The sequence below is a fragment of the Nesoenas mayeri genome, assembly GCF_963082525.1.
Source record: "Nesoenas mayeri genome assembly, chromosome: 13".
Classification (NCBI taxonomy): domain Eukaryota; kingdom Metazoa; phylum Chordata; class Aves; order Columbiformes; family Columbidae; genus Nesoenas; species Nesoenas mayeri.
In genome coordinates, this window is record NC_137550.1 from 2,800,326 (window position 1) to 2,825,557 (window position 25,232).

At 42.1% G+C, this 25,232-nt stretch overlaps 1 protein-coding gene across 5 annotated transcripts in view; it reads left to right on the forward strand.

Moving 5' to 3' along the window:
• The first annotated feature begins 106 nt into the window (after positions 1-106).
• Positions 107-25,232, forward strand: part of TAF1 (TATA-box binding protein associated factor 1) — a 33,974-nt gene continuing 8,848 nt past the window's right edge. For 2 of the 5 annotated variants that reach the window (XM_080352496.1, XM_080352497.1), the window contains exons 1-31: positions 107-237; positions 1,540-1,657; positions 2,252-2,368; positions 3,333-3,452; positions 3,873-4,114; positions 6,172-6,390; positions 6,828-7,049; positions 7,227-7,428; positions 8,688-8,804; positions 9,210-9,377; positions 10,896-11,023; positions 11,133-11,240; positions 12,086-12,259; positions 12,354-12,527; positions 12,615-12,719; positions 14,095-14,295; positions 15,178-15,319; positions 16,060-16,190; positions 16,736-16,816; positions 17,235-17,384; positions 17,561-17,680; positions 17,860-18,035; positions 18,549-18,790; positions 19,623-19,836; positions 20,065-20,230; positions 20,399-20,610; positions 20,838-20,946; positions 21,161-21,259; positions 21,991-22,168; positions 23,773-23,840; positions 24,320-24,442. In XM_080352496.1, the coding sequence (XP_080208622.1) occupies positions 112-237; positions 1,540-1,657; positions 2,252-2,368; positions 3,333-3,452; positions 3,873-4,114; positions 6,172-6,390; positions 6,828-7,049; positions 7,227-7,428; positions 8,688-8,804; positions 9,210-9,377; positions 10,896-11,023; positions 11,133-11,240; positions 12,086-12,259; positions 12,354-12,527; positions 12,615-12,719; positions 14,095-14,295; positions 15,178-15,319; positions 16,060-16,190; positions 16,736-16,816; positions 17,235-17,384; positions 17,561-17,680; positions 17,860-18,035; positions 18,549-18,790; positions 19,623-19,836; positions 20,065-20,230; positions 20,399-20,610; positions 20,838-20,946; positions 21,161-21,259; positions 21,991-22,168; positions 23,773-23,840; positions 24,320-24,442 (4,752 nt within the window). In that variant the 5' untranslated portion in view covers positions 107-111. Of the gene's footprint in view, positions 238-1,539; positions 1,658-2,251; positions 2,369-3,332; positions 3,453-3,872; positions 4,115-6,171; positions 6,391-6,411; positions 6,692-6,827; positions 7,050-7,226; positions 7,429-8,687; positions 8,805-9,209; positions 9,378-10,895; positions 11,024-11,132; positions 11,241-12,085; positions 12,260-12,353; positions 12,528-12,614; positions 12,720-14,094; positions 14,296-15,177; positions 15,320-16,059; positions 16,191-16,735; positions 16,817-17,234; positions 17,385-17,560; positions 17,681-17,859; positions 18,036-18,548; positions 18,791-19,622; positions 19,837-20,064; positions 20,231-20,398; positions 20,611-20,837; positions 20,947-21,160; positions 21,260-21,990; positions 22,169-23,772; positions 23,841-24,319; positions 24,443-25,232 lie in introns of those variants that run through there. The other 3 variants (XM_080352498.1, XM_080352500.1, XM_080352499.1) reach the window with 2 other exon arrangements.

Sequence of the window (25,232 nt, forward strand, 5' to 3'; positions counted from 1 at the left end):
TGGGGGGGGGGGGGCCGGGCCGCCGGGGGGCGCTGTTCGCCGCCCGGGGGCGGGGCTTTCTGGCAGCTCCCTTCGGGTTGGCGCTTCCGCTTCCGGGCGGGCCCCGCCGCGATGTCGGACTCGGAGAGCGAGGAGGAGGCGGATGGCGGGCGGGCCGAGCCCTTCTCGCTGGCCGGCTTCCTCTTCGGAAACATCAATGAGGCGGGGCAGCTGGAGGGGGACAGCGTCCTCGACACGGTAGGGCTGCGCCGGGCCGGGCTGAGGGGCGGGAGGGGACCGGGGCCTCCGCGGGGAGGGGGTGTCGGTGGGGCTATTGTTCCTCAGGTAGGGTTCTTCACCCGGTGTGCCTACAGATGAGTCCAGTCTAGGGCACCGAGACGAGGTGTGGCCTCAGGTTGCAGCAGAGGAGGTTTATATTGGCTGTTAGGAAAAATTTATTCACGGAAAGGGTTGTTGGGCATTGGAACAGGCTGCCCAGGGCAGTGCTGGAGTCACCATCCCTGGGGGGTTTAAAAGACGCGTAGATGAGGTTCTGAGGGATGTGGGTCAGAGGCGGGCTTGACAGTGTTGGGTTAACGGCTGGACTTGATCTTAAAGCTCTTTTCCAACCGAAATGATTCTATGATTCTAAGATGTTTATTTATAAAGTTGAACAATGCTGGAATAAAGCCAGCACGCCAGCAAGAAAAGTGAAAGGCATTGTATACAAAACCTTATTGCTGTGTTCACACCCTAAAGAGCCAGTTGGGTACATATTTGCATATTGTGCTACATAATCCTTTTAGTGTATAATGAGCAACATTCTGCCAAAAGACACTTTATCTAGCAGTCTCAAGATAAATGTTAAAGCAAAACTCAACTAATTGTGCCACTTTAGAAGGTCTAAACTGCAAGGTCCATAGTGTCTGTAGTTCGTGATCAAGTGTTTTGCAATTCACTCTTTGTTGTATGAGCAGACCAACCAGAAAATGAAAGGATTTACGTATCACAGAATCACAGAATCGACTGGGTTGGAAAAGACCTCAGAGATCATCGAGTCCAACCCTTGGTCCAACTCTAGTCTGTTTACTAGATCATGGCACTAAGTGCCATGTCCAACCTCACTTTAAAAACCTCCAGGGATGGTGAGTCCAGCACCTCCCTGGGCAGCCATTCCAATGCCTGACCACTCTCTCTGCAAAGAATTGCTTTCTAATATCCAGCCTAAATTTCCCCTGGCAGAGTTGAAGCCCATGGCCCCTTGTCCTATTGCTGATGCCTGGGAGAAGAGACCAATCCCCACCTGGCTAGAACTGCCCTTCAGGTAGTTCTAGAGAGTGCTGAGCTCACCTCTAAGCCTCCTCTTCTCCAGACTAAACAAGCCCAGCTCCCTCAGCCTCTCCCCATAGGGCTTGTGTTCCTTAGGTTAGCAATTGCAGACAGGGTTCATTCTTTTAAGCTGTGACGACAGGGTGGAATCCAGGACGGGCCCGGTCAGAAGGCTCAGCCCAGCATGTCTGGTGGAGCCCCCCGGCTGGAACATGGTTCTGGTCTCTCCAGGAATCCAAGAAGCACCTGGCTGGGCTGGGTGTGCTGGGACTGGGCAACCTGATCACGGAGATCACAGCCAGTGAGGAGGACAGCTCGGAGGCCGATGGAGCCCACCTGGATGAGGAAGGTGAGGCACTGGGGGACCTGCAAGGACAGAGGGGCTGCAGGACCGGAGCTTTTGCTGGAGAGAAAGAAACAAACCCAGGTTGTGTGCAGCTGCAAGGAATATCGTGATATTATCTAGTCAGAGGCCCTCTGGCAAAGGCCTTGCTGCCTCCTTACCGGAGTGAATCCCATATTATCTTCTGGTCACTTTGGCACTTGTTCTTTTTCCTTTTTTATAAGGTGTTCTACTTTGTTTTGTTTTTACTTGTTTCTTCTCCCTCATAAATAAGTTTATTCTGTGTCTTCTCCTCTAGTGCACAGTATTATTATGTCTCTTTCATTTCTGAGCTTCTTGAACAGTTTAACTGAGGGAGTGGGAAGTGTTCCTTGTGCTGAAGTTGGTTACTTACCAATCTTTAGGGGAAATTAAGAGCTCTTGGAGCTTTTGGCTGGAATGAGAAGAAGAATACTCTGATGGGGGATGTTAATCAGATGGTTTTGTTTCTCTAAGAAAAATGATTATTAGAAAGGATTTATTTGTACAGAGTGAAGTCTGAAGTTAGTATTATATATTAGGATAAAGTTTTGTGTGACTAGATTTCTTTTTTTTTCCTAGGCTGGGTTAAGAGCACAGAAGATGCTGTTGATTATTCAGATATTAATGAAGTGGCAGAAGATGAGAGCCGTAGGTACAAGCAGGCCATGGGCAGTCTGCAGCCTGTTCGAAGGCCAGGTAAGTGGGTTTGGTGTTACAGCTCTCGCTGTGGAAGGTATTTTGGGGCAATGGGCTTTGAGGGTCTGTTATACAGGTGAATCTGTGCCTTTTCATACCTTGCTTCAATAACCCATTATAAGCTTTTGTGAAACTGTGTTCACTGGACAAAGCCACTGCTTGATAGCTTCCTTTTTTTAAGGAAGTAATTCCTCATTAGCGTCAAGGTATGCTCAGAAGAGAAACCAGGATCCTCCTTTTGCACTGGGATCCCCTGCAGAGAATACCCAATACCTGCTTGTATTTCTAACCTGGAGGGTTATGCAGGAGGCCCAGTGCTTCTTGGGGATACTCAGAGATAGACATAAGGTCCTGATGCCTTAGAGTCACATTAGTCTCAATATCTCGCTCCTGTTTTACCCTCAAATTCTTTTTCTGAAATGACTTTCTGCAGAAGGCACTTGGGTTCTTTTGTCAGTCTCAGGGATCTCTGTCCGGCCTAGAACAGATTTTAAAAACATGCAGCTTTTCGCTTTCAGTAGCTGCTCATGCACGTGTTAAATCTTTACATATTCCTTAAATCTGCCTTACACTTAACCTTTCTATCGATGTACTGTGGTTAGTGGGATGTAAAGCTGGTTTTGGCTTTTAAACCACATCTTTCTTACTTCTTTAGCAGCTTTATTTACTCTATAAGGGATGAACAAGGGGAGGTGATACCAGAATATATATATTAAGTGCTTCAGTCATCTTTCTGTCAGTTTGCTTTTTTCCCTCCTTCCCACTCTTACAAATGAGTTCGTGCAGGAAGCTGAACTTGTAAGAGTTTTGCATCTAGTTACAAAATGAGAATGACCTCCTTACTAGTGAGAAGACATGGTCTTCTCCTCAGGTTGGGATGCCTATGAGAGAGTATGAATGGGAAGGGTGCCTGGTTCCATTTTGCTGTCTGCTAAACGTACAATCTTGTCTCCTGACTGGTTAGATGAAGATGAAGATGATTATGATGCTGACTGTGAAGACATTGATTCCAAGTTGATGCCACCACCACCACCGCCTCCTGTACCTGGCAAGAAAGAAGATGAAAAGGATGCAGCTGCAACTGGTGAGTGAGGACTTTCTTCTTCTTCTCTGACAATATGAATATCTGAAGGAAGCACACGCTGCTGTGTTCGTTCTGCGCCAAGCACCACACATCATCAAAATTCCATCTGCAAACTACATCTGAAGGTAGGTCTTTGTCCTGATATTAAATATTACAGGATTGTCTGAAGTGCAGGGTGAAATATTTCCAGTGGCTGTTAAAATACTGATATTGACAATGAAACTGCTTTTTTATCTCATCTTCTCAGTTGTGGCTGGGAAATTCACCTGGAATGAAAGGTTAAACCAGAATGGTACTCATAACACCTGCAGAGGCTTAATTTTTGCATAACTTGGTATAAACGGTAGATGTGGCATTATCGGGTTGTACTAGGGTACAGGAAGGAACCTGTTTGTTTATAAGGTGCTTGTTCTGTTGTAGTATCTGAAGATGGAGACGGTATCATTTTGCCCTCCATCATTGCTCCTTCCTCTGCTGCCTCCGACAAGGTGGATTTCAGCAGCAGCTCTGATTCTGAGTCAGAGATGGGACCTCAAGAAGCCAGGCAGGCAGAATCCAAGGAAGGCAAACTCACACTTCCTCTTGCAGGAATCATGCAGCGAGATGCTACCAAACAGTTGCCAAGTGTTACAGAGCTCTTCCCGGAATTTCGACCAGGCAAGGTATTGTAAGAGATACGTGGAAGTGGCAGAAACTGTATCGTGTAAGCCCTCTAAACATGAATCGTGTAGTACTAAGGGTATGTAGTAAGTAATTGCATAGATATTCTTGCTTACCTCTATACTTTCTGTAGTTCCTGTGTACTGCTGTTTCCAGACTGTGTGACATGTAATGCTTTTCCTGCCATTTGCAGGAACTTCTTGAAAGGCATCATATAAATCCAGGTATGAAATAATGTCTTGCTGTTCTGGAAGACCATAGCACAGGCCTTTTGATTTATGAAAATTGTTTTTCTCAGGCAGTAGAGAATACTTTTGTCAAATGAATAAAAACCATAATGCTAATCTGTCTGCTTTCTGGCAAATATTTGCTCCTCCTTTCATGCTGTCCTAAACTTGGTGTCTTCTTCTTGAAACAATTTGTGATCTGTATCCTTTACTTAATCCTCCCCTAAAACTGCTCTGAGTAAGGAACAGAAATTAGCTCAGTAACAAGTTGGTTGATCTTTTTTTGCACAAAGCGAATTGATTACAATACTTTCCTAAATGCTCCCAAGTAACAAATGTAGTCGATGTTTATTTTGAAAGTTTTAAAACTGTCAACAGAAGAGGAAACCTGGGAGAGGAAGGGGAATAAAGGTGAACTTACAGTTGCCAAACAGATGGTTTTGAGTCAGGATAACTTGGGTTTGTGTGTGCCTCCATCACAGGCTTTGTGTAAGGAACTGAGCAATTTGCTTAATTAAATGTCATGTTTTAATGATTTAGCTAACGTCTATTAGAAGTTCGGGGGGAGGCTCTAGCACAGAAGTTAGCCTTCTGGGTGCTCTCTTGACTTTTGCAAATTTGGCGTTTCCTGTGTTACTGTATTTTGTATCAGTTGATGTGTTCATTTCTTTGGTGCTCAACATGTAACGTCAGGGACTGGTTTGGCGTTGAACATGTCCGGTGGGTGCAGAAATCAGTGCAAGCTGTTAATGCTGAGCATTTCTCATAATTAATTCATGAGCACTAGAGCTGTTGAAGCCTGAAATCCTGTAGATTTCACTGTTGGTGTCTGAGAATGCTTATGTTAGTGTAGCAGTGTTTTTCTTGCTGAAACGACTTAGAATAGCATGTGGAGAAGCAGACTTTGTGTTTTCATTAAACTGTTAGTAGCCTAACTATGTCAGAGACCTTTGCTCTTGGTGAAAGGTCATTGAAACTGGTTGAAGGGTTCGGAAGTAATCTGGGGGAAATTTGGGAAGAAGGATAACATGGATGTGGATAGAGGTGGACAGAGTGGTCATACAAACCTTATTTCATTTGGTGATTGGCATAACAGGTTGAGAACATTAATAGAATGTCTCTTTACAAGTCTTTGGTTCTAATTCCTGTTTCCTAAATCTGTCAGTTAATTTGGAATAATGCTTTCCCTCTTTACAAGAGTGCTGTGAAGAAACAATTGCCAGTACTTAAAAAACAGCAATCATAATCATAGAAGAAACAGAAGAGAAAGTTTATCATTCACATTAGTGCAGGTTTTGGAGATGGGCAGTATGCATGTAGGGGAACTGCGTTATGATGGCAATAAAAATGAGTGTATTATTTCTGGACCATGGTATTTATTTTTATTTGTTTGCTTAAGGAATCTGTAATTTATGTGTCTTCTAGCTTTATCTCTTCTGCTAATAATTTTATCAACTCCAGTCTCCACGTGTCTTTCTGAAAGTTGTGGCTTGTTCAAAATGAAAACAGTTATTTCCAGGTGGTGTCTTATCACATGTCCGATATGTAAAGGCAGTCGTTCTTCCCTCTGAGTTTCTTTGTGTCTGAAATGAGGAATAAATCATTTTGAAAAGGAAGGAGTCGTCAAACAGATGGTTCAGAAACTTTTTTCCAGGTATAACCGAGAGATTGTTGATTGATTGCATCAGTGGTTGGGATTGTAGTACAGGCCAGGCTTCTGAATGTCAGAGTCCTCTCTTCATTACTGCTTTTCAGGTGAGGGAAAGACAGACAAGCATTCCAGAGTGTTTTCTTTTTTTCCTCTCTGACTGTCTTGTTTTTTCCTATTCTAGGTGCTGCGTTTCCTGCGTCTCTTTGGCCCTGGAAAGAACGTTCCATCCGTTTGGCGTAGTGCCCGAAGGAAACGCAAGAAGAAACATCGGGAGTTGGCACAAGAAGTGCAGATAAAGGAGGGTGAAGTTGTAGTTGAGAGTGGAATGGAAGGAAAATCTCCTTGGGAATATGAGTTTGCTGCTCCTCCCCCTCCTGAGCAGTGCCTTTCAGATGATGAGGTGGGATATCTGAGACTTAGAGAGGGTCGCCGGCTAGCACTGGGGGTAGTAGTGAATTCGACAGAAACTTTTAGAGTAAAAAGGTTTTCCTCCAAAATAAAACTGGAGGACAGGGTTGGCCTGTATTCCAGCTGTGCAGAAGCTCTTCTCCAGGTACTAGTCAGTGACTTCAGGTGGTTGCTTCTTGCTGAGAAGGCTGCGTCCGTGGTACAGGATCAATAGGAGAGCTTATCTTCTTTGTATGACGAAGAAATCTCTGTGTTCTTGGAAGTCTAATTGCAGAACATTCTTAAGGCAGCTAGTAAGTATGGAAAAGCACTTCTTAGAAACACTTTTCTTCTCTGAGAATAAGCTGGGAAACTTGGAAGGAAGAAACCTCTTACTGACGCTTGGGGTAGAGCATCAGTGTAACCATTCCCTCCTTTGCTGTGCTCCAGATTACCATGATGGCACCAGTGGAATCCAAATTTTCCCAGTCAACTGGTGATATAGACAAAGTGACAGATACGAAGCCTAAAGTGGCAGAATGGCGCTACGGACCAGCACAGCTCTGGTATGATATGCTGGGGATCCCTGAAGATGGCAGTGGATTTGATTATGGTTTCAAGCTGAAAGAGAAGAAGGAGGAGCAGGAGATTAAAGGACACACGGATGAGGCGGTGAGAGGGGAACTGTTAGGGAAGGTGTGGAGATTTGGGGATTGCTGTACAATGAGAGCTTGGTGATGAGCCAGTGCATGATTGTGCACCATGCAAAACGAGACTTTTAATTTTCCTCATTTAGTTTGAAAGTGTAAAGTCAATGCAGGTCTTCAAGCAACTATTCTTTCCTTCCAGGATGAGGGGTCGATGGATGAGAAGGATGATCTGCTGGCTGATGAGCACTTCCTTATGGTGACACAGCTCCAATGGGAGGATGATGTTATCTGGAATGGAGAAGATGTCAAGCACAAAGGAACGAAGACACAGCGGGCAAGTTTGGCAGGCTGGCTGCCGTCCAGCATGACTAGAAATGCTACTGCATACAATGCCCAACAAGGTAATCAGTGATCTGATAGGAATCGTACTTGCTGTAGTTGAGCTGACTCATTGCATGCTTTCATCTCAAATACAGAACCTAATTCTTCATGTCAGGGAATGTTTTTTGGCAAAATCACAGCTCCGTTCAGAATTTTGAGATGCTTTCTTTCTGAAAACAGAAGTAGGTCCCTTCTGTTAAAGAAAATACTGCGGCTTTCTTCTCTCTATGTGGAATACCAAGTGCTAGCCATCTACATTAGCATCAAGCAGTGTTGCACTTAGGATGTCTGCCGTTTATAGGCCAGTGGAATCTTCTTTATATGTTTTGGTTCTTTTGGTTGGAAGAATTGTGTAAAAGTCTGAAGTTTCTCCTGAACTGATAATGGTAATCTTTTCTCCTAGATGGGAAGTAACAATTCTTGCAAGCCTCAGACTTCTTTTAGACACAGATGCATTTTAAATTTAAATTGCTTGTGTAGGACGAATGTTTATCATCTGTTAGGCATCTTTTCCTGCTTTTACAAGGAAAGACTAATGGGAATGTCAGATCTTTATTGGTTACTACTGTCAATCCTTTACCGTTAAGCTATGAGTACAGCACACTCTGAGGAGTTGGACAGGTAAATTGGAAATAGCTTTTTGTAATAATTTTGATTTCAGCACAGTTATGCCCGGGCTATCCAGACCTTGGCTCACTGTGTTTGAGTCCCAATCAAAAGCTATAGTAGCACATTAAAAGTGGTTGGTCTGATGACGTGTGAGGTCTTACGCCTTCCAGAAGCATTAACTTAAGTGACATAAGTGAAAGGTGAGCATAGGTGAGTTGGTTTGCCCTGGGAGAAGCTGCATCCACAGGACGATCCCTTGAGCTCTTCTTGGCCATCCTTTTTTTATATGACAGTTTGACATAAGACAGGAAGCTGCTGGAGGCCAGGCCAGCTGTTCTGTCAACGGCAGGTCTCTGCTCAAGGCCTCTCACTTTTATAGGGACTATACAGAAATACACCACATGCATTGCCAAGCAGCGTATGCAAAGCAAACCAAACATAACTTCAAAGAGGCTGCAGACTCCAGCAGCAAGCTGTGGGTGAATGTGTTTTTGTAAGTCTTACCTGTACTAATGACACACAACACTCTTTGTGACATGAGCAGTTGGTCCACCCTGGTTCAGGCTGCAAATCCCTCTCTGTGCAACCTCCAAGTCCTCATTTAAGGCAGCACAATGCCCCCGAACCCTCCCACTCAAACTAACCTTACTTTTGTTTTTCTTTTCTCTAGGTTTGAACCGCAGTGGCTCTTTGCTCAATCCACCAATTCCACTAGCCCAGAAACCAAGTGTAGCAGGAGTGCTCGGTATAGCAAAGGGCAAAGAAAAGCAGGCCCCTGAGCAGCAAGGTAATGGGAATGTCAGTCTCTGGCCTATGAGTAGATATATGTGACACATGTTTCTGTATAGACTTGTGTTCTGTGTAGTAGCAGGGTCCTTTTTTTGGCAACAAGGTGTACAGAAAAGAGATACTTGTTTGCTTTAAAACCTGTTAGAGGCCTTATTTATTTCTTGGAGAGTCTCTGTGTTTCAGTTGAACAAAATCTCTAAGCATTGGTATATCTGAGACTTGGGACTCTGCTTCCTGTATGCTTCCAGGATGAGTTTCCTTTTGCCTTTTAGAAGTCCTGCCTCAGAAAGACCTGAAAGATGTGGAAGGTTGAGGGAACAGGATATGGGGATGAGCTCTGAAGGGGTTTTCTGCCAAGGTAATGTATAAAACTGTTAAGGATTGTGCCTTATGGTTGTTGCAGTTTCCCTGGATGAAGACAAGCCCTGGTACTCTATTTTCCCAATTGATAATGAAGAGTTAGTATATGGTCGTTGGGAAGACAATATCATCTGGGATGATCAAGCAATGGAAACCTACTTGGTTCCCCCTGTCTTAACACTCGATCCAAATGATGAAAACATAATTCTAGGTATGTTTATGGCATGCAGAAATTTTACTCAAATGGGAAAAGACAAGTGGAAACGGAAGCAAGGATTTCTGCTCACACTGTAATGAAAGTAAATGGACTGGGACCGTTCTTTTTTCTGCCTTTTGAAGATAATTTGCAAGTAATCAAAGGCCTAAGCAGAAGGTGGCAACACTAATAACTCTCGTGGTGTGGTATGTACTTTCAGCTCCCAAGTTAAAAGCAGTAACAGGAGAGTAACATTTAATGTCCTGAAACTTAAATTTAATATAATTAATCTGACTCTTCATGTGTTTAGAAGCAACTGTCTTAATTTTACTTGCATGCATGTTGGTTTGAAGAGGGAAGGTAGGGAAGTAAAACAGAAAGAAGCCCGTTTGTATTCAAAGCCTGAAGCAGCAGATTCCTTAAGCCTCTTTCAGGCTATGGCAGTGACACATGGGAGCAGGGACTTTGCATAATACCTGTCAGCATTTTTGTTGCTGCTGCAAACTTACTATTCCTGGAGTTTGATTTGAATGTAGTCCCTGCTTACATTGCTGCAAGCTGGAGAGACTTTTGTCTTCCATGGGACCACTAAATTCACCGCTTCCTCTTACATCTGTGTGTTGGTAATCTTCCAGCAGCCTAATGCTACACTTTTATAAGGCTTGGATTGCATTTGCTTCCTCAGGAAAGTGGGTCAGTTTTAATAATTTCTGTATGTATTGATGGGAATGTTTTGGTATTAGCCAGCAACCTTGAAAATCACTCTTAATTTTAGCTTGGTTAAAGGAAAGACAAGCAGACTCACAGTATTTTCTTTCTAAGTCTGAAATACACCACAAAATTGCCAATGTTTATATAAGTAGTGACATAGGTGAACCCATTTTTATTTTATATAGAGAAATGTGAGATCTGTGCATGAAGTTGATACAGCATTTACGAAGCTTATGTCACTAGGTCCTCCTTTGTGTGTGAAAACCTTACTTGGAGAATGTGTGCTTCACACATTGCTAACTTTTAAAATTTGTACTAATTTCCTGGGTTTTTTTGGGAATCCCTTTTGGGTTCAGGTCCATATTATCTTTAAATTCAGGCTCTTGTGTTGTCTATATGTGGGGAAGAAAAGGTTGCAGTTGGGAAGCAGTACTGGCACTCCTGTTGCCTTGACTCTCAACTCTTTAGAATAGCTTTGGCAGAACAGGTGCTACTTCTTGTACTTTCATCAATTAGATTATTAGTAATTTTTGTGTTGAGCAGTGAATACCCCAAGTGGTCCCCACGGTCACCCTCTCACTCACACCTAGTCACTGCTGAGGAAGGCAAGGTAGAGATTTAAGCTTTCCTGTGTCTGTTGAGCTTCTTTCATATTCACCTGTATGGAGGAAAAGGGAAAGGAGTGTAGAGGGAGGACAGTCACCCCAGAAACTGAACAAAAAGGCCAAAATGTGTGAACCAAGCTGCAGCTGAGTTGGAGGTTACGGTGCCGAAAAGGGAACCCTGGGACGTGTCCTATGGTGTGATTGTTTGTGTTTTTAGAAATTCCTGATGAAAAGGAAGAAATGACTTTGAACTCTCCATCCAAGGAGAACAAGAAAGAATCTTCTTTAAAGAAGAGTCGAATCCTGTTGGGAAAAACAGGTGTCATCAAGGAAGAACCACAGCAGGTCAGCATAAGCTTTAGCACCTTGCAGGTTGGGAATGATGTGGAAGTTAGTTGTTTTTTGTGTGGGGTTTTATTTTTTTGACACCTCTCTCTGTTTAAAATTGAATTAGAACATGTCTCAGCCAGAGGTGAAGGATCCTTGGAACCTCTCCAATGATGAGTTTTACTACCCCAAACAGCAAGGACTTCGAGGAACCTTTGGAGGCAACATCATTCAGGTAGTCACAGCAGTTTTTGCTGCAGAGTGAGAGATAGTGTCTTAGTAGGAGGTTTCTAGCTGAGGGTATGATTTAGGATTTGTAGAAAAACAGAATTTAGATTACAGCAGGTCAGTTAAGTGTTCATGAAAGAAATTTTAAATTTTTAAATTAAAATTATTAGAAAGGATTTTGAACTAACCTGTCTTGATTGCCTCATCAAACTGATGTTTAGATGGTATAATAGATCTTCCTGTATCGTACTTGCCATGCTTTTGTTTGGCATCTCTCTCTGTAGTACTTTTTCTGAAGCAGAATTGTGTGGGGGAAGGTGGTGCAGATAGTCAAGAGGTGAGGCTGTACTTCTGCTACGAGTGTGTGTTTTAATCTGGATATTGTAAAAATAATTTGGGTAATGCTGAATTTGAGCTGCTGCCCACTAAACCTAGGTGAAGAGGTGATATTTTTTTCCTCCTTCATTGTGGTATTCGCTTCTAAAATCTTGTCTCATTCCAGCCTCTTCTGTAATGGCAAAAATGTATGTGATTCCAAATGCACTTCTATCCTACTGACAGGGATAATGGATTTGTATGCTCCTAGATAAGAAAAAACTTCTCTCATTGGGTACTATTTGAAATAGTAAAATTAAAATAGTCTCTGTACAGAAAGATCTATATATGGACCTAAGCACGTTCTGTCAAAAAGCAAGATGTATGATAAAAAGTGAATTTCAGTGCACTAGTAGTACTGCTGGCAGACCTAAAAGTATTTCTAGGTTCTGTTACGTGGGAGTTAGCAGCATAGGAGCGTGATCTTGGCTTTGAGATGATGTGTCATTCTTAACACACATTTTGTTCCTGCGTTAGCACTCCATCCCAGCGGTGGAACTTCGCCAGCCATTCTTTCCCACCCATATGGGTCCTATGAAGCTCCGACAATTTCATCGGCCTCCCCTGAAGAAATACTCTTTTGGCGCCTTGTCCCAGCCAGGGCCCCATGCTGTGCAACCTCTGCTGAAGCACATAAAGAAGAAAGCCAAGGTACGGTTATTTGTATCTGATGTCTGCTGTGGCTCTGTTTGCCCAGCAGATCTGTTTGTGCTGTTTTCCTAACACCGGCTTTTCACCGGCACAGATGAGAGAGCAGGAGCGCCAGGCGTCTGGCGGGGGTGAAATGTTCTTCATGCGCACACCGCAGGACCTGACTGGCAAGGACGGAGATCTCATCCTTGCTGAATACAGCGAGGAAAATGCCCCTTTAATGATGCAGGTTGGCATGGCAACAAAGATTAAAAATTACTACAAAAGGGTAAGTATAGATGTTTTGCTTTTGAACCGTGATTTTTGAATTCTGCCTCTCACTGAGTGTTAACTGCACCTTCATTGCATGTTGCAGAAACCTGGCAAAGATCCGGGAGCTCCAGACTGTAAATATGGAGAGACTGTTTATTGCCACACTTCTCCCTTCCTGGGTTCTCTGCATCCAGGCCAGTTACTGCAGGTGAGAAAAGCAAGCATAAGAAGGCAGAAAAGCTGAACATGGAGTAATAGGCAGAATATTTCATGCTCTGTTTATTGAGTCACAAATAATGCTCAACTTCCAAAAACATGGATTCAGTTTCATTTCTATTTTAAGTCTGTTTACTGATAATAATTCAGTTCTTGTTTGTTTTGGGTTTTTTTTTAATATCTCTCTTGTATGTTTTTCAAAATTGTAGGAATGATAGGAATTGCAGGAAATGAGTCTTTGCTACTTGCTTTGTAATAGCATTAGGAACACTGTGAGAGAGGACTGAGTGGAAGGCCAAAGCTGCCTGAATATTGGGGAGGTCAGTAAATAGATGCAGCAGGGGGTAAAAAACGTGGATTTATAACAGTCCAGGATGTGTGAACAAAACCTTCTGTGTACTTTCTGAGAATAGTTGTCTGGTAGGTGCCAGTTACTAGTCAGGTGTGTAGACTTCTGCTTTTATGAGGCTTTTTCTGTTGTTGAAATACATACAGTTGACATGAGGAGAGGAATTAAGAATGTTGTAAAGAGCACCTGGCTACAAAATTCATAATATGTGTAAAAATAAATCTATTTCAGTTAATGCTAGCTGCTCTTGCTGCAGCAATAATTCCGTCCATGCTGTGCCACAGGAAAAAAAGGTGAAGGTTGATATTGGAGATTAATCACAGAACTGTCAGTGCCAATTGTTCAAGCCTGAGAGGACTTCATAATGGATAAAACAGGATTTCTGGAGAGTTTAAAGTGAGGACAGGGCCATCTCAGGGCAAACTTTGCAATGTGGATGACGGTAGTGAGAGTAGCAGTGGGTAAGGCTTGTGGAAGCCCTGCGGGTGGAGAAAACCCTTTATAGAAGAGGATGGTTCTTCCAGTTCCACACAGTCTATTGCCTCCTTGGTGCTGGTTTAAACTGTCTTACCTTTAAATGCTGAACTCTGCTGCTCTCTGCTTTTCTGGTAAGGTTCTCACAAACTACTGCTTCCCTGAGCAAAGTCTTCAGCCTTTGCTTCTGTTGCCTCCTCCCATTCTCAGACTCTGTGTCCCAGGCTGGTTTCTGTGGCTAGAGTGTTTTTCTGCATATGTGTTCTTTCTGTCCCTTCTTAAAGGTCAGTCCAAAGAACCTTTCAGACTCTCTGCATTAGTTCTAGGTTTTCTTATGCTTTTGTGCTTCATCCTTGGTTATTCTCTGCATAAGCAAGGAATGTTCTGGCTGCACATCTACATACATTGGGATATAAATGATGGTGTACCATTGGAATGACTGGGCTTTTTTTTACATCTTTTTGTAGATCAAGTTACAGAAAATTTGGTCAACCTGACTTGACCTGAACCTGACTTTCAAACTTTGATTTGTTTCTCTTATTAGGCATTTGAAAACAACCTTTTCCGGGCCCCTATCTATTTGCATAAGATGCCTGAAACAGATTTCCTGATCATCCGGACACGACAAGGCTATTATGTTCGAGAATTAGTGGATATTTTTGTAGTTGGTCAGGAGTGCCCGCTTTATGAAGTACCTGGTCCCAACTCTAAACGAGCTAACACCCACATCAGAGATTTTCTGCAGGTATGTGATAAGAGACAATTTGGGGATCTGAGGAGTCTTTGGAGAAAGCCCGTGGCATAGGCACGGGCCTGGCAGGGACAGCCCTGGTTTGAGAGGTTCATTGCCCTGCTATGGCTCCTCTGTTTTGTTTTGTTTTGTGTTTTTATTTTGTTGTGAGATGAGAACATTACAAGATTTGGATGTTAACCATACAGCCCACTTTGATTGTCAGTTAACTAATGATTTAAAGCATGCTGCTTCTGTTTACTTGCATCCTAACTGATAAGTATATGATGGAGGCTTTTTATTAGCCAAAATAAAAGATTATAAGATTATATAAAAGTGTAGGAAACTGAATAAATTAGAATGAACTTTGAAGTGGTTGTGCTGTATAAAATGACAGTTACGTGGGTTTTACTAAGAGGCAATTAAGGGATCTTATCACAGTCCTATTACAGAGCACAGACTTAGAGTTGCTTGATAGGTCTTTTTTTATTTCTTACATCTTAAGGCAATTAAGCTTTGGAACTGTCACAGACCATTCAAATAAATATCCCCAAATTTAGATTTTGGAGAAAATTTCTAGAAATTTACTGTCAGTTTAATTCAAAATCATAATTCAAGAGGTATCTGCAGTTCAAGATTCTGTGCCAAAGCTTGAACATTTCTAATATGATAATACAAAATTTCTAGGCAAATATTTTTCCACATCTCATTCTCGAAAATATCTGAACCTGAAGCAGAAAAGCAGAGGCTTGGAAAAGTTAGTAAGTAAATTCATAAGAAGAAATGGGTTTTAAGTAGGAAGTCTGAAGTAGTCACTAGAAACAGCACCGTCTATATTGTCTTTGCAGGTTTGCTGTATTTTTCCTTCGGACATCACAAATGAGTCATATTTTGTAGGTTTTTATTTATCGCCTCTTCTGGAAAAGCAGAGACCGTCCTCGGCGAATTCGCATGGAGGACATCAAGAAGGCCTTTCCCTCGCACTCAGAGAGTAGCATCCGAAAGCGGCTAAAGCTTTGTGCTGATTTCAAGCGCACAGGTATCTAAAGGTTTTATGTGTTGGTCAGCTATTCTTTGCTGCTCTTGGAGTTTCCAAGAGAGCAGGAGGATACAGCATTTCCTTCTCCTAAACCGGTTTTGCAAATGTCTATTTGGAGAACTGAAATGTAATCTGATTTTTTTTTTTCTAATTTTTATGAATGTGCGCTTTCTTTTGGCACAATTGTGCTTGCTGGTGATAAATAACTACAGTTTGGGCATATTTTCTTTTTTATAACTCTTCGGACAGTGGCTTACTCATAAGTAACAATGTCCAACACCAATACATAGACATTCCCTCCCATCTGTGTATGGCTGTGTTGTGTTTTCCAAGCAACTGTGTGCCAGTAGAAGCTTGTCCTGTCTTCATGAGTCCCCTAGTGCTCTGAGAGCCTGAGGTCTGATTTTTGTGTATGCAGAATGATAAACAGGTTGTAATACAACACAGGGAAAAGTAGTTTGAGGTGAGGATGTGAAAGATGGATTAGGTGCTTTTGGAATGTAGTTTATACATTGAATGAGCATGAATGTATGAGAGTTTCCTGATATAACACACTGAGTTAGGGGATGTTGACTTAGACAAATGCAGAATGAAAAAGACTTTCATGGTCTAAGTGTCACAGGTTTGTCATATTTGCTACTTTTGCCAGCATTGCAGCAAATCTTGAAATACAGTTAGGATTATGATGGCATCCAACATCTGTGGGAAACTACCCAGTGTTTGATCTATGCATTTTTCAGGGATGGACTCAAACTGGTGGGTTTTAAAGCCAGATTTCAGATTGCCGACAGAGGAAGAGATCAGAGCGATGGTGTCCCCGGAACAGTGCTGTGCTTATTACAGCATGATTGCGGCTGAGCAGCGACTGAAGGTAAACGGTCCTTGGAGTCTCTAAGGCAAGTTACTGACAAGTGAAGGGTGAGGCGAGGTAACACCTTCTGCCTGAAGCTGATTTTGCAGTAAATTAGGCCCTGACTACTGGGCAACTTGCTACATTTTCTGCTCTGTAAGAAGGGAGTTAAATTCTTGAAGAGAGAGACATTATATTCTTACCACCTATGATCTAGATATTGAGTTAGCTATGCTCAAAGGTAGCAAAGGGAAGGTACGAGAAAGGGCTTATGTTTCTACCTGGAGTTCTACAGCAGAAAGTAACCAGTACATGGCTATGAGGGAGACTGGTTATTTTTTTGAAGCCAAATGTAGCATTTAGTTATGGAGTTTTGCCAAAATACTGGGCAGTTTGATGTCTGTGATACTATAGGTCACAGTGAATTTGGCAAACAAGTGTCTGTGGAAGTGTGCTTGTTCAGCATGACAAGTCTCCACAGGAGATTCGTAATACACTTCTAGTTCTCTCTCCAGTAACCTTTTTAAGACTTTAGGTTCTATTTTTTTCCTAATATTTCTCTGTAGGATGCAGGTTATGGGGAGAAATCCTTCTTTGCACCAGAAGAGGAGAATGAAGAGGATTTCCAAATGAAGATTGATGATGAGGTACTGTCAGAGAGATGTATGAGCATGCATGCCAATATATAAATCTGCGTGGCAGGAGAGAAATGAGGTCTTTAAATATAAAGGACATATTTAAAGTAGGATTCAGTAGATCAAACATTCTTGTGACTTCCCTGGGAACTCTGCTGCCAAGGTTACACCTGTGTTTGGGGATCCTTCTTGCCATGTCCTTTCAGCCCTTAAGGTTTTTTGATTTAAATGCCTTTTGTGAGTTGTCTAGCACCTTGTTTCTTCATAGAGGTTTTATCAGGGCAACTGAAGGATCAGTAAGTGGAATTTTGACCCTCATTATGTCAACTGAAAAGTTCTCAGTATGACTGGAAGAATACAAAATATAAAGCTTGGAATTCTCCTTGATAGTGGCAGGATTGTGAGGACGTGTTTCTCTTCTTGGTGGCAGGTGCGCACAGCTCCGTGGAACACCACACGAGCCTTCATTGCCGCTATGAAGGGCAAGTGCCTCCTAGAAGTGACTGGTGTAGCAGATCCTACCGGTTGTGGTGAAGGATTTTCTTATGTGAAGATTCCAAACAAACCAACTCAGCAGAAGGTACAGTTCCCAAGGTTGGGTCGGACAAGGAACATATAACATTTCCACAATAACTGGAAAGTCATGTGGGAGAAATTGATTAAATATGGGGCATTAGGAAGAGCAAATATCTGAAGATGAGCCTAGGAAAGACTATTATGTGATGACATTAATAGGCTGCACCTTCCTCTGAACAGGATGATAAAGAACCTCAGCCGGTGAAAAAGACAGTGACTGGGACAGATGCTGATCTGCGACGACTTTCTCTCAAAAATGCTAAACAGCTTCTGCGTAAATTTGGAGTGCCCGAAGAAGAGGTGAGCATCAACCTGGAGCAGGTTGCAGAGTTCTCTTCACTAACAGATTCAGCAGCTGGAGGTGAAAGGGACATAAACATATCTACTCTGACTTTGTGTGTAATGGACTTGAAATCCACAGTCAGCTGTCTTAGTTGTCTATCTCTGAAGCCATTTCTGGTCCATCTTCTTCTTTCCAGATAAAGAAGTTGTCCCGGTGGGAAGTGATTGATGTGGTACGTACAATGTCCACGGAGCAGGCTCGTTCAGGGGAAGGTCCTATGAGCAAATTTGCACGTGGGTCTCGGTTTTCAGTAGCAGAACATCAGGAGAGATACAAAGAAGAGTGTCAGCGCATCTTTGATTTACAAAATAAGTAAGTTCTTATCCAATGTTTACAGCCTTGAACCCCACCCAGTCCCCACCTTAAAAAGTCCAGAACTATGTGTGCCTGGGGCTCACTGATATGTCATGGTAGAGATGTTGATTCAGCTGGTTGGGCCCACAAAATCCAGCCCTGAGAAAGAGGATTTGGCTGTTAATAGAAACTTCTGGGTTAGCCTTCATGTCCTGGTGGCATAGACCTTTCAGAAAGGTAGAATGATTTTCATAGTCTGCCATGAGGTGTTCTGCTGTCCTCAGATCACCACCCTGGGGGAGGGAATATAGTACTGTTGATGAAGAGATCAACTTGTTGGAAAAGATTGGCGTGGAGCAATTGATCTTTTGGACATGGGGATTACAGGAGGACTGAGGAGCGAATATGTCTATTCTTGTAGTAGTGATTTGCAACATTTATTTTCAAACCTTTTGTCATTTTTACCTTGGTATTTCTGGGAAGGTAACGGAGGGGGCACCTAACTGACTATCAAGGTTCCTCCTGTTTCAGGGTTCTGGAATCCACTGAGATCTTGTCAACAGACACAGATAGCAGCTCAGCTGAAGACAGTGACTTTGAAGAGATGGGAAAGAATATTGAGAATATGTTACAGAACAAGAAAACTAGTTCTCAGCTCTCTCGGGAAAGAGAAGAGCAGGAACGAAAGGAATTGCAAAGGATGCTCCTGGGAGAAGACAGTGGCAATGACAAAGAGAGGGGCAAAAAGGACAGGAGAGACAAAAAGGGGCTGTGTAAGTAACTGCAACCACCAGAATGTGTCTGGGAAGGGATGCAGGACTTAGTCGCAGGCCTCAAAATGTGCTGATCTGGCCTCTCAGAGGCGAGTGTGGATTCCTTATAGGGAGAATATACAAGCATCCTTAGCTGAGGCTTCTTCCTCCTCTGGAGCAGTTAGTGGCTGAAAATGCATTTAAAGTGGGTTTTTTTGCCCCATAGCTTTGCTTATTTTGAACTATAAACTTTGTTATTTCTTTAGATATACACTGCTGTTTGCTGATTAAGTTTTCCTTCTTTTGGAGGGGGGATGGGGGTTGTTTTTGAGTAGTTTTCTCAAGAAGTGTTCACAAATAGTTCCTGCAACCAGCTTATGGTACTCTAATTGGATCTTGTGTTTAAACACAGCCATGTATGTGAAACAGAGACACAATATGTAGACTGATAGCAGTGTCTGTTACACTGTGTGCTGTAGCAGCATGTTTGGGAGGTAACTGGACAGCTGCCCAATTTGTATCTCCAGGAGACGTGTTTATTATAAGTGCATTACAAAAGGGAACTTGACAGGTCCCTAACTGGCAGGTAAAAGTGTTTGAACTTGGGCACCTTGTTGACTGTAGCTGTTCCGGCTTTATAATCCATGTGGATAATGTAGTAGTTTACCTTCATTTCAGGGCGACACATGTCACAGTAAGAGACCATGAGCAAGCAAGAGAGAGACTGTTATTGCTTAGGTTTTCCTGAATTTATGTCTTTGAAGTTTTTAAGCCAAAACTATCTGGTGTATTTGAACAATGATGTTTCTACAGTGTGAAAGAAATTAAAAGTAAATAAAACACTCTGTTGTAGCATCAGCTTCAGGAGCCTCTGCAAACTCTCACAAAGATGATGACACTGCCTCTGTAACCAGCCTTAATTCCTCTGCCACTGGCCGCCGCCTCAAAATCTATCGCACATTTAGAGATGAGGATGGGAAAGAATATGTGAGGTGCGAGACAGTTCGGAAGCCCGCTGTTATTGATGCCTACTGCCGCATACGTACTACCAAGGATGAAGAATTCATGTAAGACCTATATGATTTTTTTTTTTAAACTTTATCTGTAGCCTATTTTATTGTATTGGCAGTATGAAGAAATGTAGAATTGAGGGTAGAAGCCCAACACCGTAATTGTGTGGAGGGAGAGATTTAATGGCTGTCCATTTGGAGGGTGTTATGGATATTGTGCAGTGATGGACCTGGTAAATTATCAATTTAGATGAAAAACTGGTGGTTTTTGTTCTTTCCCTCCAGACGAAAGTTTGCTTTGTTTGATGAACAGCACCGTGAGGAAATGCGGAAGGAGCGGCGCAGGATCCAGGAACAATTACGGAGGTTGAAAAGGAACCAAGAAAAAGAGAAACTCAAGGGTCCACCAGAAAAGAAACCCAAGAAGATGAAAGAGCGTCCAGACTTGAAAGTAAGCATATCTGTGTGTGAAGCACATTAGCAGGTCTTGGGTATTGCAGAAGTCTTCTATTCTAGTGATGTATGAAAGGTCTGACAAGAGGATTTTAATGATACTTTGCCTCTAAACTGGGAGGCTATGTATGAATTCTGATCTGTCATCTTTCTTATAATTTTGCAGCTAAAATGTGGAGCATGTGGTGCCATTGGCCATATGAGGACTAATAAGTTCTGCCCTCTTTACTACCAAACAAATGCCCCACCTTCTAATCCTGTTGCAATGACAGAGGAGCAGGAGGAAGAGCTGGAAAAAACAGTCATTCACAATGATAATGAAGAACTCATCAAAGTGGAAGGAACAAAAATTGTCCTGGGAAAACAACTGATTGAGAGGTAAGGGAAGAAGCAAAGATACTGAAGGGTAGTAAGAAAAAAAAATAGTGCAGAATACTGATACGTATATTAATCACAGCAATGCAGTGACAGGACTTTGCACAGACTATTAGTACAGTATTTCATTTGTGTATTTGGTATGATGGGGCCAGAGTCAATACTGAGGGACGAATGGTCTGGATTCACAAGGCAGCTGGAGAACATAATGCTTTTTTGTTTTTACGTAGTGCGGATGAGGTTCGCAGGAAATCACTGGTCCTGAAGTTTCCTAAACAGCAGCTTCCTCCAAAGAAGAAGCGGCGAGTAGGGACAACCGTTCACTGTGATTATCTGAATGTGAGTGGAAGTGTTACTGAGTTGATTGCAGCTTCTCTTTTTCTGTTTGTACCCACTGGCCGGTTACATTACTATTCCTGGGCTACATCCACATCCAGCGCAGTTACCTGCCCAGTAAATTGATAAATTAATAAACTAAATTACCTAGGATTTCTCTGGGTAAATATTTTGCATCTTGGAACCGTGTTAATTTTTCTGCCTCTGATTTCTTTAGCGTCCTCATAAATCTATCCACCGACGGCGAACAGATCCCATGGTGACGCTGTCATCCATCTTGGAGGGCATCATCAATGACATAAGGGATCTTCCTAATGTAAGTTTAAGCTATGAGACCAAAAGCCTGTGTCTTGAGCAATATGATTGCAGTAGGTTATGTGTCATAGATTCCAAAATTAGGCTAGGCTTTTCTCAGATCAGTGCTGTGCCACTTCGTTTTCCCCTGCCCTGCACATGATTCGTGTGCATTATTTCCTAAATTACCTCAGCTCAGAATCTTTTTGAGATTAAAACATCCACATCAGAAAAGAAGGTCAAATAGTTCTTTATGGATATATATTCAAAGCCTGGGATGTGATATATATATATATATATATATTTGTTTTTCTCCCCGCCTCAGCCCCCCCAAAACCAGAAAAATATGTGTAACACTCGATGTAGTAACGTGCAATACTTTTATATAAGTGGCACTGGAGAAAATTGTGTACTTCACTGCTTCTGACCAGATTTTACTAGAAACTTGCAAAATCAAAGGATTAAATGGAAGATTTGAGTTGAAATGAGAAGTTAAAAGTTGTTTCTTGACTTTTAGCTGCTTAACAAAAATTCGATTTGGTAATTCTTTGTGAGATTTTTCTTCTTATAATGGTGTTAAAGAACATTTTATAGAGGAAAGTGATAGCTACCGTGGGGCTTATCATATTTTCCCTGATGCAGTTAAGGAACTGATTGTGTAAATGTTTCATATATTAGTGCCTATTCAACTGTGGAGGTTGAACTGAGATTACCTGTGTTAATAAGCATGCATTTTTTTCTTTTCATCCTCAGACTTACCCCTTTCACACACCTGTAAATCCAAAGGTTGTCAAAGATTATTATAAGATTATTACTCGGCCCATGGATTTACAAACCCTGCGTGAAAATGTTCGTAAGCGGCAGTACCCATCCCGAGAAGAGTTCAGGGAACATCTGGAACTGATTGTTAAGAACAGTGCGATGTACAATGGTAGGCTATTGACAACGCAGGGAAACTGTGTTTCTTCTCATACACTGTACATGCATGAGGTGTGGATCTTTTAGAAATAACAAAAGCAACAGAAAAGCAGAATAAATTCACTGTCAAATGGCAACAGTAAACATGTTTTTCCAGATATACCTGAAAGACTGTATTAAGGTTAATGAGCTTAATCATATATAAGAAAGAAGTGGACCGTAGCATTTGACAGTAACTAAATGACTGTGATGTAGGAACTGCAGTTCAATTATGGACCTCTCAATGACTGAAGACGCTGGTGCCTGTATTAAATCAGATGGCCCTGAAGCAAAGTCCTGCATATCCGCTTCATACACAGTGAAGCTGAGCAAAACTTTATTTTCAGCAGGCTACAAGAGTATGAGTGTCCTTCCTTTTTGCTTTCAGACGTTGATGCATGGGGAGATACTTGTGAACTTATTTTCTCAATATTATGCTCTAGTGAATTAATCTTTCAGTACAAATAGACGCACTTCACACTTCTTGAAGCATTGCCTTGGAGCATGCAGCTTTCTGTAGAGTTTACCGTAATGATTTTGCATATTTTTGGTTCTGAGTTGCAATAATTTTTTTCCCCATTTGGAAAGGTCAGAAAGCTAGTTAAAAACCCAAAAAAATGTAGATTCTGCAGTAGAGCATGTATCTGCTGGGGAAAAGTGCTGATTCGTTGGGCAACTATAGGTCAGCTGTATTGTGACTGCTGATAGAAAGGTCTTTGTCCAAAAAGTATCCATTCAACAAAAACCTCCCAGCTGCATTCAGTCTCCCTGGGCTGGGCAGCATTCAGGGGGACACTGACAGCACTGATTTTGTGGCTTTACCGCTTCCTTTACTGTTTTGACAGCTAAGTCCCTGTTTTATCCTAATAAATGAGATTTTGTTCATAGTTCTGTTGCAAATACCTGTTTCCATGTCTGAGGAATCATTAAATTTTTGAAAGCTCTGGTTTTCTGAATACTCCTTAAATGTCCATCTTGCCTTCCTTAGCTGTTATGCTTCACTGACTGGATTTACTGGAGGAAACAGAAATGTCATGACTTATACTCTGAAAGTTTGGCAAAGGTGGAGGCCTTAGACGCCGATGTTCCCCAGGCACAGCTGCTTTCCCATAGGGCAGAGCTGTCAGACTCATTTTCACCGGGGGCCACATCTACCTCCCGGTTGCCTTCAAAGGGCCGAATGTAATTTTAGGACTGTATGAATGTAACTACTCCTACATTTATGCAGAAGTTACATTCATACAGTGCTAAAATTACATTCGCTCCTTCGAAGGCAACCGAGAAGCTGTTGTGGCCCCTGGTGAAAATGAGTTTGACACCCCTGCAATAGGGTTTCCAAACCTTAACAGAATGTATAGCAGAAGTGTGAATATTTGCTGTAAATAAGCTTTTCTTATATAAAATCTATACTAAACTTTAATAATTCTGTGCATTGAGAGTATACTTGAGGATATGCTCCCAACTGTGGTAGGAATATAATCAGAGATGCTTTAGGAGTAAAGATTAATTAATATTGTGACATAATTGGCCTTTTTAATCAGGCTGGACTATCTCACTGTACTTTCTGTGTATTTGCAGGGCCAAAGCACTCGCTGACACAGATATCTCAGTCCATGCTGGACCTGTGTGATGAAAAGCTGAAAGAGGCGAGTCTGGTGACTGAGTTGTGATCCGGGCGGAGAGGGAGGGATGGTTGGGGTGGTTGTGGAGTTTGCAGATAGAAGATGCGAGGAGGTCAAACACAGGGCTTTAAGGAGATTAGAAGAATAAGGGAACTCCTCCCCCCACCCTGCGGTGTAGTTGAACTTTTATAATTATAAACAGCTCACGTAGGAGTTTTTCTCAAAAAACAGATGCTTGTTTGTTATTCTGGTTACTCGATCTTGTATGTAGGTGTCCTGGTTTTGGCTAAAACAGGACCAGTTCTCTTTTAGTAATTTTTCCTTTCAGTTGAGTTTCTTCTAAGTAACTGCATTTTCTTATATCTAGGCTATTATCTCCTCTTATTTAACAAGTGTCTTCATAAAAAGCTGAATGGGAGTCTCTTTGGGACAGATTATCCTGATACCAACAGTTACTAATTTAGGGTCTGGTCAGCCATTGAAGTTCCTTCCTTTTATTGCAGAAAGAAGATAAGCTGGCTCGATTAGAAAAAGCAATTAATCCCCTCCTGGATGATGATGATCAAGTGGCCTTTTCCTTCATTTTGGATAACATCGTCACTCAAAAGATGATGGCAGTTCCAGATGTATGTAGCTTGAGTAGAGCGTGTGTGTGTGATGCGCAAAGTGTGCAGATTATAGTCCCATGGCTGTATAGTTACACTGTGGTGGTTAGTGCACTGCAAAAAGCAAACAAACAAACACCTCAAAAAACAAAACAAAACCAATGACCAAAAGTGCTCTGTCAGGGAGCTGGCCTGTGATTTTCTGACTGGCACAGACACACCTGTACTCATCCCCTTCATTGGAGTGAAGGTCCAGGAGTGAAGGTTGGGTTCCAGGTCTTTTCCTGCTGCTCTCACTCCTGGGTAGTGCCTGTGTCAGCCTCCCATGAGTACTAAGTCACTGATTTTCATTAAGCATGGTCATGGTAAAACATACTCTTCTCCTGCTGGTTAAGCACTTGCTTTGGTAGGTCTTGGAGCACTCTGCAAAACTGCAGTTTTCAGGTGCAAATGAAACTCAAGGTGATTTCTAATTTATCAGGTTTACCCAGTCTTGTACTAGTTCATTAGTATTAAAAACAAACAAACAAACTCCAATCAAACAAAAAAACCCTCCAGCCTTAAGCTTACCAAATGAAACCGCACAGATAAAGACTTCAGTGTTGGTCATCTATGTGTTTTGTGTCTGAATGGAGGAAGGAACAAGAGTGGTTAGACTGAATGAGAGAGGGCGTAATGCCTGCCCTCTTTAAACCTTCGTTGGTTCCATTCTCTATTCAGGTATCTGATCAGATATCTGATGTTTAGAAGCAGATTTTAGAGTTTTTCTATGCTGTCACAACATGATGAACTGTTAACTGGTACATGTAGC